General features: G+C 37.2%; 1 protein-coding gene across 1 annotated transcript in view; it reads left to right on the top strand.

Annotated features, from left to right (window-relative positions):
- The window catches only part of slc44a5a (solute carrier family 44 member 5a), a 141562-nt gene that overhangs the window by 83867 nt on the left and 41534 nt on the right, over nucleotides 1-16161 (top strand). Inside the window, exon 2 of the mRNA XM_067454103.1 lies at nucleotides 5077-5125. Within this exon, the coding sequence (XP_067310204.1) occupies nucleotides 5077-5125 (49 nt within the window). The remainder of the gene's footprint in view (nucleotides 1-5076; nucleotides 5126-16161) is intronic.

The following is a 16161-nucleotide window of genomic DNA, read 5'->3' as shown; positions in this document are numbered from 1 at the left end:
GTTTGCAAGGCGCCCTTATATACTTCCTGGTCGCACCTTGATGACATCATAGGCTGTCGCCGGTCAATAGGATTGCTGTGGTTTGATAGTAGTTCAGACACCGGTCACGCTGGAGGCGTTCCCCATAGCGTCAGCTGACGCAGCTCGAGTTCCCTTTCGAAAGGGAACAATGAATGCATCTTAAATACAAAAACACTAAAGTATTGCAATAAAAAAAACTACTATAAAATACCATAAAAGGCCACTTAATTTTTAAATGTTAAAAGACTAAAACAAATCAATAACTATATATTTTTAACTGGTTCATTTATATGAGCCATCCCAACAAACGTATTATCTCTTATACAACGTACATGAAAATGTATGTACAATTTTGAGATGGTAAAATATAGATCAAACTGTGTCCTGAAATTCTGTCTTAAATATACACGGGAAAAAAAAGGTGTGTTGGATTTACATGATTTAATCATGTAGATCGGGTTCCACATTAGGGGGTGAAGAAACACTCAATCTTGAGTACCTATAGAGTAGTATTGCATCCTTCATATCTCCGAAAAGTCTTTAGTTTTATTATATTTATAAAAAAAATGTAGGCTGTACCGAGTCTTTCCGGAAAAAAACGAGCGCCTGGAGACGTATCGGGTGGGCGGAGCTAAAGAATGACGATCGCAAACAAAGTGGTGACGTCCTCGAGTGTGGAGAAGCCCATCGCTATCGATCTCAGCTAATACAGATATATGATCCAGAATTAAATCGGAGGCTGAAATAAATTGAACAGGAGAAACAGCAACAGCAGGACGCCCGTCTCTGTGGTATGCACTGTATTTAGTGGCCTGTCAACATTTGTGTGTGTTTACTCGCAGTTTATGAGGACATGATTCGGTTTATGGACTATTGTATGCGACTAAACCTTAGCAGTAGTAAGCAAAATGGTTTTGCACGTCAGACTAGTGTAACGTTATACATAGAACAGCAATGGAGTAGCCGTTAGCGCATTTGAATGACGAAGCACGCGATCGTGTCGTTTACTGATGTTTACTCACGTGACGATAGCCAACAGCACAGACATTTGACTCACCGGCTGCTTCCAAAGCAGAACCGAACCTTTATCGCTGGGACCCCTCCGTCAAAAACACACTTCTTTGGTATGATTTGGTGAAGTTCTGACAGCAGTGGCCGTGGAAATCCGATGTTGTGAAGCTTCCCGTCATTTCTGCGTTCAAATCGGTTCAAATGCAGCACTGCCTTCCCGGAATGCTGTGCTGAAGCGTTAAAGTCGCTTGATGTCACCCATAGGAATAAAGTGGTGCGCGGCGCGCGACATAAGTGTTCACGAACGACTGGATCTGCACCTGAGAGAGTGTTTATGGGCGTGCATTTCCTCTCTCGATCTAGTAACGTGCGCGCACTCTACCGGGAGAAGAGCCCGTACGGCCCATACAAGGACCTTCCGATCTATTAACGTCAAGCCGACCCATACTCGAAAAAAACTCTCCGAAACTTGTGAGAAACCGGAAGGAGTATTTTTGACACAGAAATACTCTATCAAACGTCCAACATTAGTTTTTGAAACTTTGTCTATGTTTAGGATGGGAATCCAAGTCTTTAACAGTGTAAAAAGCTCAGTATGCATGAAACAGCATTTCACCCCCCCTTTAAACAAACATAATTTGTTCACATAACTTCAACATCATGGAATGAAGTAATTTTTAAGTATCCCAATTCAGTAGTCTCAAGATGATTTTAATATGGCTTCCTAACAACATGGTGTGCACAGGGGGGCTTAAGACTATGACTCTTTAATCAAATCACACGCTTATTTTGTTTTAAGTATTTTATAGTGGTCACTTGACTGATTTATAAGACTGCACAAGCTAACTTTCATTCTGTTAGCCAGCAATAGCACATAATGAACATGTCAAGTACTGTATGAATTACTCTTTAATGACATGTGCTGTCTAAGTCCACAGTATAAGCAATCACTTTGCTCTTCTCCATTATGGTAATTTGAATGATTCTAATTATTCCAACATAATTAAACATTAAACACTATTAAACAATAAAGTCTCCCCCTTATCTAATTTTGCCCAAAAAACACATCAAGTAACAAAAAATTTACGTCAAGTCCCACACAAAGCATGATGGGAACTACAGTTTCAGCAAAAATCATGTTCAAGTACTTGATTGGTTCACATTAACCCCACATAATGTAATCTAGTATTGCACATTTAAAATAATTACATTAATTAAAAGCAAATAAATCATGTTTAGAAGAGAAACACAATTTTGTTGCATAGATTGCAAATAATAGATTACGTAAAATGGACAATGTGTGTTTTCCTTTTTTTTCAGTGTAGGATAATTTTATATTTCAGATTTCATATTGCTATATTAAACGGAACAGTTGGCATCCCTAATTCCACCATCACCACATTACTTTGCCCCATTACTATGGCCACAGTCCACATGATTGCGTGTGTCAGAAGGCTCCCTCTGCTCACTGTAGCGTTACAGGTGTTTGATGGGAGAAAAAGCCTATTGTGCTGAGTTGATGGAATGCTCAGTCACTCCGCTAAATGTGCCACGGCCATCTCCATCGATTTAGTGTCACTTCTCAGATGACAGACCAATTCAGACAAGGTGTAAAGCATGGCGGTAGTAATAGGATTTGGACTGCAGAAAAAACAATTCAGGAAATACCAGGAGAGATGTGCAGTTCACATGGTTATGAGCGATGGAAAATGAAATGTTGGTAGAGATGCCTTAGTGATTCCTTTAGTCACATGAAATCGGTTTATTATTGTTGTTATGTTACTTTAAAGGAAATATACAACAAAACCAATGATCTGTATTTGATGAAGGCTTCTTGTGTATTTGTTGAAAACTAGCATTCTCACCATATAGCTTCCTCAAACTAATTCACAGGAGAACAATTTCAGCCATTTCTCTTTCCTCTAAAAGCTGAAGCAGTCACTTTTAACAAAGCATTTTGTAGTCATAGAGCACTAACAGCCATCCTCACTGACAGACAGGCTGGCAGGTGGAACGGCAGGGGATAAAACTAGAATATATAAGAAAGCTTTTGGATTTCCATCCTGTATCTTCTTTCCTTCTTCTACAGTATGCGAAAATATCTGACATTTTTACTTGAATCTTCCCAGCAGTCAGTCATCCGCTTGTTGACAGCAGCGGTCTTTGGCAATAGCAAGCAAAATAGCTAGCAAAGTCTCTCTCGAAGACAAACATTGGGAAATCCCCAAAATAAATTAATGGGAGGACTTGATCTATCTGTAACAAGTCTGATTGTTAAAAATGTATTGATGGTATATAGCAGTGATCTCAACATGGGTAGCGGAACCACTTTTGGCCCACATTCCCCTTGACTGATATTAAAATAGGTGCTGATTATGTGCTTTATTTAATGTTAAAAAGAAGTTTAAATATAATTTATTGTTTATAAAGGCTTTATAAACATAGCCTACTGAAAGCAACAAATGGATGGGCTAATTCACATCAGCAGTGTTCAAACTGTCAACTCAAGGTTAACAAACAAGTGTATTCTGGGATGAAAAAAGATAGTTTCAGTCACTCAGTATGTTTTTTGTTAAAATGGTGTAAGATTCATGAATTTGATAATGTACTTATCCACTTCTCTGTGAAAGCAGTCAGAGAGAGCTCCGTCTATGCACTCTTCTGATTGGCTGTGATTTTTGAGCGTCTCGGATCGAGTCTTATCGCATCGCATATGGTTAAGATACAGTGTTAGGCTGTTTACATTTATTTTTCAAAGCTAAAATTTCTGCCAAAGGACAACTCAAATAACAGAACTAAAGTGCAGCATCATGAGATGTTAATTGCCCCTGTTTTGTCTGAATGCTGAAAGGGTTAATTCACCCAAAAATGAAACCAAACCTATGATTTACTCACCCTCAAGTCATTATAGGTGTATATAACATTCATCTTTCAGACAAATACAATCTGAGTTATATTTAAAAAGTCCAGGCTAACGTTAATCCCAGCAGTAGTTGTAGCTGTTTTTGAAGTCGATAAAAAATGCAGCTGTCCGTCAAATAACGTGCTCCACGTAGCTCCGATGGGTTAATAGAGCCTTCTGATTCGAATCGATGCGTTTGTGTAAGAAATATATCCATATTTAAAACTTTATAAAGGAAACCCGCCTTGAAGTCTTCCATTGAAGCCATGGCTGTTTAAGTATTTAACAGCCACAAGATGGCGCCAGCTTTAAGCATAGAAGTACTACCGGTCAAGACAAAATAAGGTAGTACCCGGATGAGCGGTTGTTATCTGGAAATAACACACAGCTGAAATGCGTGATTGACCAATCAGATTTGAGTATTTCACAGCAATGTAAAAACATATGCTGTTAAAATTTACTGATCATGTATTTTTTTTTTTACAGTGTAAGCTTCTTGACTTTTAGAAAATAGTCTCTTAACACAGAATTTTCACACACTCGAGTTTAATTTGTCCACTAACAACGTCCAACAGTGTATAAATACATCACATCACAGTTATGTCAATTTTGTCTTGACTGACGACGTATTGTGCTTAAAGGTTCTTCCAAAAATGAAAATTATGTCATTGTTTACCTTCTTCTGCTGAACACAAACAAAGATATTTTAAAGAATGTCAGTAACCAAACATTTGATAGACCCCATTAGTATGGGGAAAAAATACTATGGAAGCCAAATGCAATAGCATTTGGGGAAAGAAATGACAGTGGTGACAATTTTAACATTTCTGGAAGAAAATGACTATTAACACGGACTAATTTCACAGCTAGCATTTTATGTGTCCTAAAATTGTTTGTTTAGTTGATCATAGTTTTGAACATAAAAGGCATTTGAAATGCAGTATAAATAAAAAAATTAAAAAATCTTGTGAACAGGTATTTATTTATTTATTTATTTATTTATTTATTTATTTAAGTAGTAGCCATGTGATAAGAGGGATAATGTACATTCAGTTCAAATCAAGCTCCTTTATGGTGAAGCAAGACTGTATGTATGTATGATTTGCCCTGCTAAACTTCATGTTTCCTTTTTATTTCCATAGGTGAACCTCGCAAGTTTGACCCAACATTTAGAGGGCCGGTTTATAACAGGTAAATCAACCTTTATATCCTTTCAGTGTTGCAGATTTATTAATCAACATTATTTCTGACATCACAAACCTCTGATACTAGTGTCCTCATCATTCAAAAGCCATTTTAACTGTTCAGGGTGACCTTTGACCTCTAATTCAAAACAGCCAATGAATGTGGTGATGCACCAGGCACACCAAGCACTTGTTCTTCTGTTGAGTGGAAAAGGGTGAAATACATAAAAGTGAAAATCGCAAATAAATATTGACAGTTATCGTTTTTGGAGTAAATAAAAACATTAAGTTTTATAGTTTGTCCTTTGATTTTATAATATTGAATTATAAATGCAACAAAGGGTTAACTGTACTGACAGTAATGTCTCTGTTCGTTTTATTACACTGTTTGCAATTCTCTTCTCACAGAAATATTCACTGTTGTCATGGAGATGCTCTTCTTACATTCCTTTTTTACTGCATTAATTTGGTCTCATATATTGCTAAATATTTATTGTAAGTGTATACTGTATGTATCATGTGGATTATGAGGCTTTATAGTCATTTAGCTGGTCTGTAAATCAGTGGTCTTGATAAAGCTCTGTGTCTAGGGCGTAGCTTATTAATAGATTAATGCATCCATGGCTAAAAGCCATATGCTGTCAGAAAACAGCACAAATCAGTGGCATTTACTAAAAGTAAAGTAAGAGTCAGTAAAATCTGAGGAGCTGTGAAACAATGAAAAGCGGTCAGGCGGCAAACAGAGTCCCAGTAACCTATATAGAGTGATGATGGATCATTAAATAAAGAATGAGGAGACTGTTCACTTCACTAACTGTGTCTGGCTGAGGAGCGCAAGGCAGCGAGTGTGGCTGAGGGAGAAAGAAGGTGCTGTCTTGTATTACCTCTTTTCAAAAGGGAAGATCACAGTCAGACTATGTTCAAAGCACAGTATAATTTCAATGTGATATCATTAGTATTCGTTGGTAGCCTGACGGCGTCATACTCAGATTCTAGTCAGAATATGAGTTTGATACTGCTCCATTGTGCTGGTATTATGGGGTGTTTCAACCGAACCATGAAAGAAAATGCTTCTACACTCAGTTGGATAGACCTACAACCAATCGGAGCAACGGAGTAAGTGACGTATGTTGAGTGATGCATAGTTTTCAACAGAACTCAACTGCACACACGCTGGAAGACGTAAAAGAAGAAGATGAATGTTGTAAAAAGAATTTAAAGGTAACTTCACCCAAAAATGAAAATTATGTCATTAATTACTAACCCTCATGTCGTTCGACACCCGTAAGACCTCCGTTCATCTTCGGAACACAAATGAAGATATTTTTGTTGAAATCTGATGGTTCAGAAAGGCCTTCATTGACACCAATGTCATTTCCTCTCTTAAGACCCATAAAGGCACTAAAGACATCTTTAAAGGGGGGGGTGAAATGCTGTTTCATGCATACTGAGCTTTTTACACCTTTAAAGACTTGGATTCCCATCCTAAACATAGACAAAGTTTCAAAAACTAATGTTGAACGTTTGATGGAGTATTTCTGTGTTAAAAATACTCCTTCCGGTTTCTCACAAGTTTCGGCGAGTTTTTTTCGAGTATGGGTCTACTTGACGTTAAATAGAGCGGAAGGTCCTTGTATGGGCCGTATGGGCTCTTCTCCCGGTAGGGTGCGCGCCCGCGTGACTAGAGGGAGAGAGAGGAAATGCACGCTGTAAACAGTCTCTCAGGTGCAGATCCAGTCGTCCGTGAACACTTATGACGCGCCGCGCTCCACTTTATTCCTATGGGTGACGTCGAGCGACTTCAACGCTTCAGCACAGCATTCCGGGAAGGCAGCGCTGCATTTGAACCGATTTGAACGCAGAAATGACGGGAAGCTTCAAGGCATCGCTTCAGTCGCGTCGCAAAGTGGATTTCCACGGTCACTGCTGTCACAGGACTTCACCAAATCATACCAAAGAAGTGTGTTTTTGACAGAGCGGTCCTGTTTTGGAAGATGCCGGTGAGTAAATCAACTTCAAATGTCTCTGCTATTGGGTACCGTCGCATGAGTAAACATCAGTAAACGATACGATCGCGTGCTTCGTCATTAAAATGCGCTAACGGTTACTCCATTGTTGTTCTGTATAACGTTACACTATTCTGACTCTGACGTGCAAAACCGTTTTGCTTGCTACCTCTAAGGTCTAGTCACATACAATAGTCCATAAACCGAATCATGTCCTCATAAACTGCACACAAAGGCCCCTAAATACAGTACATACCACAGAGACGGACATCCTGATGTTGCCGTTTCTCCTGTTCAATTTATTTCAGCCTGAGATTTGATTGTGGATCATTATCTGTATTAGCTGAGATAGATGGGTTTCTCCACGCTTGAGGACGTCACCGCTTTGCGCGCTTGTCATTCTTTAGCTCCGCCCACACGATACGCCTCCAGGCGCTCGTTTTTTTCCGGAAAGACTCGGTACAGCCCATATTTCTTTTATAAATATGATAAAACTAAAGACTTTTCGGAGATATGAAGGATGCGATACTACTCTATAGGTACTCAAGATTGACATGAGATTGACTGAAACTGAGTGTTTCACCCCCCCTTTAAAAGTCCATCTCACTACAGTGATTCTACTATAATTGTATGAAGCGACGAGAATATTTTTTGTGAGCAAAAAACAAATAACGACTTATATAGTGATAGTGCCGATTTCAAAATAAAGCTTCGAACCATTTTGAATCAGTGTATCGATTCATGTTTCGGATTGCCGAATCCGAATAATGAATCGTTATGCTGATTCATTCAACTCTGATGCTTTAAGAGGCTTTGTTTTAAAAATCGGCCCATCACTATATAAGTCGTTATATAGTGAACTATTATATAGTAAAACTATTCTCGATGCTTCATAAAATGATTGTAGAATCACTGTAGTGAGATGGGCTTTGTAACGACGTCTTGAGTGCCTTTATGGGTCTTAAGAGAGGAAATGACATTGGTGTCAATGAAGGCCTTTCTGAGCCATCGGATTTCAACAAATAAATCTTCATTTGTGTTCTGAAAATGAACGGAGGTTTTACGGGTGTCGAACGACATTAGAGTAAGTAATTAATGACCGAATTAAAAATTTTGGGTGAACTAACCCTTTACTAACTCTGAACTAACCCTTTAGTACTTACCAACAGAATCATAATTTTTGAGAGAAATAGTACAGGTAAATGCATATACAAACAAGTTCTACGTTCATGATTAGAACGAATTCAACCCAAACGCTAGTTATGTGGAAGATGACGTTACTGTTGATCATCTGTCCATTATCGTATACATCCCGCCCTGACAATTTGATTGGTCCGAACAGCTCTGGTTCGAGCATAGTTGCTCCACAATGGATCAAGTCCAGACTGAACTTCCCAACCTCAAATGTTGTGGGCGGGGCTAAGTTCGGCTGGCATCCAGGCTAATTTGTTGGGATCCTTACGTTCAGAGTTGTTCTGCTTGCATATGGTCGGATAGACCAAAAATGTATAATATCAGCTTAATAAAAGTCCCTGTAATGTAAACTTGTAATTATCAATGTATGCCCGATGTATGAATAGGTTAAATATGTTTATTTATTTATTTGAAAAAAAATTGAATGTATTTATTTATAAAAAAATATATTATTAGTAGTATTTCTTAATGAAATGCGTTAATATTATTTTTATACAAATATTTATATGATCAATTATTCATATTTATTTCTTAAATTAAATTTAGATATTTAATATAATATAGATTTTCATTTTAAATTACTAATATGTTTATATTAAGGGATACCTTACCCAAAAATTATTCCATAATTAAATCACCCTCAAGCTATCCTAGGTCTGTTTGACTTTCTTCTTTCAGGCGAATACAATCCAAGTAATATAAAAAAATGTCCTGGCTCTTCCAATGTTTATAATGGCAGTGAATGGCATTTGAAGACCAGAAAAGGCATCCATCCATTATAAAAGTAATCCACACGGCTTACTTGGGTGAAATACATAAAAGTGAAAATCGCAAATAAAAAAATTACAGTTATCGTTTTTGGAGTAAATAAAAACATTAAGTTTTATAGTTTGTCCTTTGATTTTATAATATTGAATTATAAATGCAACAAAGGGTTAACTGCACTGACAGTAATGTCTCTGTTCGTTTTATTACACTGTTTGCAATTCTCTTCTCACAGAAATATTCACTGTTGTCATGGAGATGCTCTTCTTACATTCCTTTTTTACTGCATTAATTTGGTCTCATATACTGCTAAATATTTATTGTAAGTGTATACTGTATGTATCATGTGGATTATGAGGCTTTATAGTCATTTAGCTGGTCTGTAAATCACTGGTCTTGATAAAGCTCTGTGTCTAGGGCGTAGTTGGGCGTACTTGGTCCGGCCAACCGCTTTCCATATTCAACTTAAGAAGAATTTGTAATGCCTCTTGCAGTGCAAACCAAAATGGCTGTTATGTTCGATGTCATCGCCGCGCTATTTGCGCTTTTACCGTAAGCTGAATATGGACGGCGCTCCGCCAATCACTTCGGAAGGCTTTTATTAACCCCCCAGGAGCCGTTTGGAGGCCTTTTTTAATGGATGGATGCAGTTTTTTGTTCTTCAAATTTTGGGCTGCCATTATAATGCTTGGAAGAGCCAGGACATTTTTTTTATATAACTCAAATTGTGTTCGCCTGAAAGTAGAATGTCATATAGGTGAGTAAATCATGGGGTAAAAATTTTTTATTTTATTTTTTCATTATAAACTATTCCTTTAAACCTTGCAATTTCAGGTTTCACTATCCTTCTAGAGATCATTGCCGGAGGATTCATACAGTGGGCCTGTAACCTGTAAACATACAATAAATGTGTACGCTCTACGAAAGAGATCATGTAAAAAAAATACAAAAAAATACTAAAAATTGTTGCGCTCCAAATAAGTACAAAATATTTTTGCTTCAGGTGCATAGAGCCAAAAAAATAATTACGAATAAAGCAAAATGCACACTGATTGCAGTCAAGACTAAAACGTTTTTTTAAAATTATTTTATAAACTGCATGGTGCAAAAAGTGCAAAGTACACATTTATCGAGGCATCTTTTGTAAAAGGTTTATGGCATGACAGGCTTCAATGATCCCATTAGCATTCTGATGTGAATATTTGGATGAGATGATTATACATTTGATGCTAAGCAATTACACAGAGAGTCAAACACAAGATATTACCCTCAAATGTCTTTTGCTTTTCTTCATTCTGAGTCTTTAACAGGATAAATTAGCTATGAATAATTCCCTGGCAGAGGTTTGAATGCTTCAGCCATTTAAATTCCTCACCAGCCACTCTTGGATTCCCTTGAAGTGGGAAGAGGGAGACAGGAGCGATTGGCTCTTGATAACTGGAGATGTAATTATAGATTGCGCTATATACAGCAAAGCCGCAGTTATTCAGCGCTTTCTCTTTATGTATGATGATTTGATTTGTCTCACCCCTTGGTTTCATACTGGAGGAGGTCTGTGAGCTTCGCTAATGGGAAGTATATATGACAGTTAAGTTAAGAAGTCAAACGGGCTAAAATAACCTATGTGTCTTTACTCTCAGACTTCTGTGAATCAGCCAATCAGATTAAAGCTTGCCAGATCGGGAAAGTGCTTTCCAGTTTTTGTGTGCAGTTTGCAACAGATGGTCATCCTTTTATGTTTTAGTTCCTGCTTTCATTATAGCTTCCAAATTGTTCTGTCTTATGCCGCATTCTAGACATAGTTAGGAATACCCATATTGAAATTTTGATAGTGGCGTGACTGAATTTATTGTTTTTCTGTCAATTATGGCAGAAAAAAAGTCGATAATACAAACTTCTCATGATAAAACAGCTGATGAAAAGCAATGTATTTATATATTACATTATAAAAACAGAGTCGCATGTGAAAAGTAACTGTAAGGTGGAGATTTTCATTTAGATTTGGCATGATATGATTCATATAAATCACCCACCCCTTTAAACATAACCATCCGTTGCAAGTAAGCAGATCATAAAATACATAATGAGATTGTATTATTTGTTTCAATTTAGCTACCAATTTGCCAAAATGTTAAATACTTACGAATTACCATAAGAGTATGTTGTATACATAACCATAAGAGTATGTTGTATAACCATAAGAGTATGTTGTATAACCATAAGAGTATGTTGTATAACCATAAGAGTATGTTGTATACATAACCATAAGAGTATGTTGTATAACCATAAGAGTATGTTGTATACATAACCATAAGAGTATGTTGTATAACCATAAGAGTATGTTGTATACATAACCATAAGAGTATGTTGTATAACCATAAGAGTATGTTGTATAACCATAAGAGTATGTTGTATAACCATAAGAGTATGTTGTATAACCATAAGAGTATGTTGTATAACCATAAGAGTATGTTGTATAACCATAAGAGTATGTTGTATATTGGTGTTTCCTTCGAATTTGCCTCACTGGCACGTCATGCTCAAAAACCCGTCTCAGGCGCAAAAATTCCGATCTTTCATGTATTCATACTCTTGTTTAATCGACGCACCATCCTAAATAAACCTGTCTCTTCCGTGATACCCTGAAATTTTGAATATACCGATGTAATATGATTTCTGACCTGTAAGGTTGTCAGAATAATAATCATACACGGTGTGTTAATAGGCCAGAGGAGAACTGGCACCCCGACTGAGTCTGGTTTCTCCCAAGGTTTATTTTTCTCCATCATGTCCTGATGGAGTTTTGGTTCCTTGCCACTGTCGGCTTTGGCTTGGCTTGCTCAGTTGGGGACACTTAAATTATGATCAAAGTTATTCAACTAATTATACAAATAAAATTTATGAATTAGGTTTTTACTTAATTCTATAAACTATAATACGGATATGCCAACATTATCGCTATATGATAAATTAAAATAAGCTGATAACATCACTGTTTTCTCCAGAACGACTGTACAGCCAAATCTAATTTTGTTGCAATATTATCCTGTTTAACACTGTGAAGCTGCTTTGACACAATCGTGATTGTAAAAGCGCTATATAAATAAAGTTGATTGATTGATTGATAAACCTAATTTCCTGGCATAGTCGTCAGTCGACATCATCTTTAAAATGATGCCACGGGATGCTTCTCACTGAGGTTGATAGATCTACCCTGAATTCACAAGTCTGATCTTTGACTTTTGAGTGCCATCCCAGTCATTATTTTAAGTGGAATGTCCTTGAATCAGAAAGTTATTTATTTCCTGTGTCTACCTACTCTTACTTCTTAAGCCTTGTCAAGCTAGCCCAGCGATTAGTGACTGTGCTGTAAATCTCCAGACCTTTGAATCCTTTGTGTAACACCACATCATTACATGAGTATAATAGTCCTTGCACATGGACAGCAGTTTCATTCAGGGAGAAAAACATTTACTCGACTAGAGCCAGTCGGAGTACTCTGCTGCCTGTTATCAGCACAGTCAATCTGCCGTTCCTCAAAGGACTCACACACACAGCTGTGATATATAGAGCTGCTACTTTTAATACACAGACCAATGGATGTGTCCAAAAGGTGGGAAATGCTGCCTTTGCCGGCAGTATAGAGAGGCAGGTGGACAACATATGATTTAATGTTTAGCCTATGTCACACCTTTTTTCAGATTTTGTTTTCAGATGTCTGTATGTCTGTCTAAGCCTAGCAACTAGCTTAAACATGCCAATATCAACTAGGGTACATCTCAATCAGCTAATTTTTTAAAATTATATTATTATATTTCAGCATAAACATGCATCGTTAGACATAATGAACACAATCTAGTTAACATTTTTAATTTATTTAAGGCTGATGTTGCACATAATATGTAACAAGCAAAGTATTTATCATACTTTAAAGGGGTGATGAATTGAGAACTCAACTTTGCCGTGAGCTTTTGATATATTTAAAAGGTCATGTTAATATAAGAATATCCTGTAAGTTTCAGAGCTGAAAACGTCCTTGTCCTTGTAGTCAAAGAAAAGCTTTTATAGACACCAGGCCCAGAAAACGATCGTGTTTGCAGTTTGACGTCATCGACTGACGAAACACATCCCTACTGAATAATAAACACATAAAGTTTAGTAGCCCTGCCCACCGACTCATCAGATCACACAAGCCAGCAGCAATAAACATGCTGAAGAATATAGCAAGATATTGCTCTATTCCTGGTTGTGGAAGAACACAGTCTTTAAGCTTTGGTGTTCACTTCATTTCACTGTGGAATCGTGTGTAAACAAATCTCAGGTGGCGCTAGATTTGTAGACATATTGAGATTAAAACACAACGCTGATTCTTCTATATTAGATCCGACAGGAGGAATGGTGCAACACACTTATGTGAGTAAAACGTGTTTTTAATATGTAATAGTATTGCATTGTTATAGATCGTTTTGCTTATGTATACGTGTCTAACAGAACATACCTTTAGCACGCTGGACTCCCAACGTCCCGGGGCTTTGTGTTTTCCAGACGGGCTACCAAAACATAAAGGCCGATGAATCTCATAATATTCCTTTCTTGTTCTGCGCTATTCTCTCTCTCTTGACTTGACATTTGAAATGCATGCTCGCGCACGTGTGTACCCGGGGTTTGCGCTTATATCAAATGATCGTGCGACCTATATAATACAAAAATAAGTAAAATCAATCGCGGGTGGATGAGAAATAAATCATTGTGTTTGTTTGATAAAGACTTAGTTGAATCATTCTGGTTGGCGCTTTCAAAACAACCCCTCCTTCATGTGAACTGAACTGACAGGGGAATAGATATGACAGGAGTGGATCTTATCCAATCCTAGCCGTGGGCGTTTACTTCCAAGTCTCCAGTGCGTCACGCCCATCAAAACCCAGCGTTTTGGAGAGAGCCTCAAAACCAGTGTAGAAAATAGCCCATTACTTATTAGTTATGATGTTTTTGAATGTAAAAAACACACAAACATCATTAGTTGATCATTAGGCGCTGTGTAATATCATTGTGTGGCTGCACCCATGGTATGGCAGCAAAGTTGCCTGATTATTACGCAGGAATGAGAGTGTAGTTCCTAGCCATATCAGTCTATTTTCCGTCTATCTTAGTCAATGTAACCACCCAGCTAACAAAAAGATGTTGTCAGAACATTTTGTTAACATTCTCTTTAAGTTATGAAAACGTTATTTTAGAAATGTTTTTTTTTCTAACATTGGCAATAATTATCTAAATATAATGTCTCAATGTAAATATAATGTCCCGTGAGACTTTGATCTGTCCCGTGACAGATTTCTTTTGGCAACTTATGCTCAGATTCAGAGAAAACGGGGTATTAGAAGTGATCTCAAGTCAAATCAAAATTGAATCAGCCATTTTTCTCACTTCCAGTGTTGTCATATCTGTGGGTGAAATCCACAGGGCATATGAGCTGATGGGCGAACCTCTTTAGAAACGTCTCTGAGAAGAGATGAGAGGGACTTCAGTAGACAGCTGGACAGCAGGTGAGGTTGTGCTGGAGGAGCAGGAAAGCATGAAGATAATCGAACAGAGACACAGGCAGCACAGCGATGGAGAGACTGCAACAATTGACAAGAAATGTATTACAATGACAGTCACTTTGAAGGTGTGTGTCTCCATGAGCTTCATAATTTAAAGTCCATCGTCAGCTCAGCTGCTTGTTGTAGTCAGTAGAGCTGAAATACTTTCAGAAAAAAGCAGACTCTAAACTAAGAAAAAGTTCAAAAGTGCAATAAATGAAAGGAAGAGACAGAAAAAAAAAAAAACAGTTCAATTATTTAGCAAGAGAGATGTGTTTGTAAGAGCAGTTTCTCACACTGGTTCTCAGACACCTCTGACCAGCTCATGCGGCTCTCTGCTGTTTTCATCCTTGAGATCTCTAAAGCACATTACCACTGACCAATCGATAGATAATTCTGAGTTTGAGAAAATCACTGTGAAGTAATCACAAGCCTAAGAACATCAGACAAGACGGGTTGAAAGAAGTTTTCTTCTTGTTTACCTGTCCAGTTGTCTGTGACATATCAGTTAGCTACATGAAAACTGCCTGCAATGTTGTTAAAATTATTATAGCCTCCTTCTTCCAACAACGTGACTGTTGATTTGTTATGGGTTGTTGCAAGCATTGCTATCTGGTTGCTACTAGCTGCTGTGGTGTTGTGGGTGGCTGCTAGTATTACTAGGTGGTTACTAGCATTATTATCTGGTTGCTACTGTAGGTAGTTCCTATGGGTGTCATTGGTCACTGCTAGGACATTACAAGGTGGTTGCTAGCATCCAGAGGTAGACAAAGAACACAACTTCATTACTAGAGTAAAAGTAAAAGTACTACTGGTCAAATATTACTCTGTTACAGGTGAATATTTGAATATTTGTATATTAGAAAAACAGATTTTTACTTAAGTAAAAGTACAGAAGTATTTGTTTTCAAACGTACTTAAGTATTAAAAGTAATTTCCGTTTTCATGTCAATGCATTATTTTATAACTGTTGTATAAATGCTCACTATGCCATCATGATGGTTTAAGCCAGTCAGTGATGCTCCATCCGACATACTAGCATACAACAAACTTAAACTCATTTAAATACTTGTATAAAAGTTACAATGCCCTTTACAAAGCTGCTGTCACTTTAAGGCAGAATGCACAGATCCAATACACTGTTTATTTGAATACTCACCAAAATGAACATTTTGACATCCGTCTCCTTCAATTTTGCTATAAACTATAAACAAGTGTTAAAAAATGCTGGGAAATCATTGAACTTCATGTGACCCGACAATAGGGATTCCTAAAACACATTTTAAAGAATAAAAAAATCATCCACTGACTTTCAAAGCTGCTACAGAAATAACTTTAGACTTTGAGGACCTTGATGGAAATGTAGTGGAGAAAATATTTACGATATTTGTCTTTCAAATAAAAGTCACAAATTTTCAGAAAAAATAATACTCAAGTAAAGTACAGATACTCAAAATGTGTACTTAAGTACGGTACTCAAGTAAATGTACTTAGTTACT

The sequence above is a fragment of the Pseudorasbora parva genome, chromosome 9 (assembly GCF_024679245.1).
Source record: "Pseudorasbora parva isolate DD20220531a chromosome 9, ASM2467924v1, whole genome shotgun sequence".
NCBI classification, from domain to species: Eukaryota; Metazoa; Chordata; class Actinopteri; order Cypriniformes; family Gobionidae; genus Pseudorasbora; species Pseudorasbora parva.
Note: the sequence above shows the minus strand (reverse complement) of the source record. Positions and strands in the feature narration are given on the sequence as shown.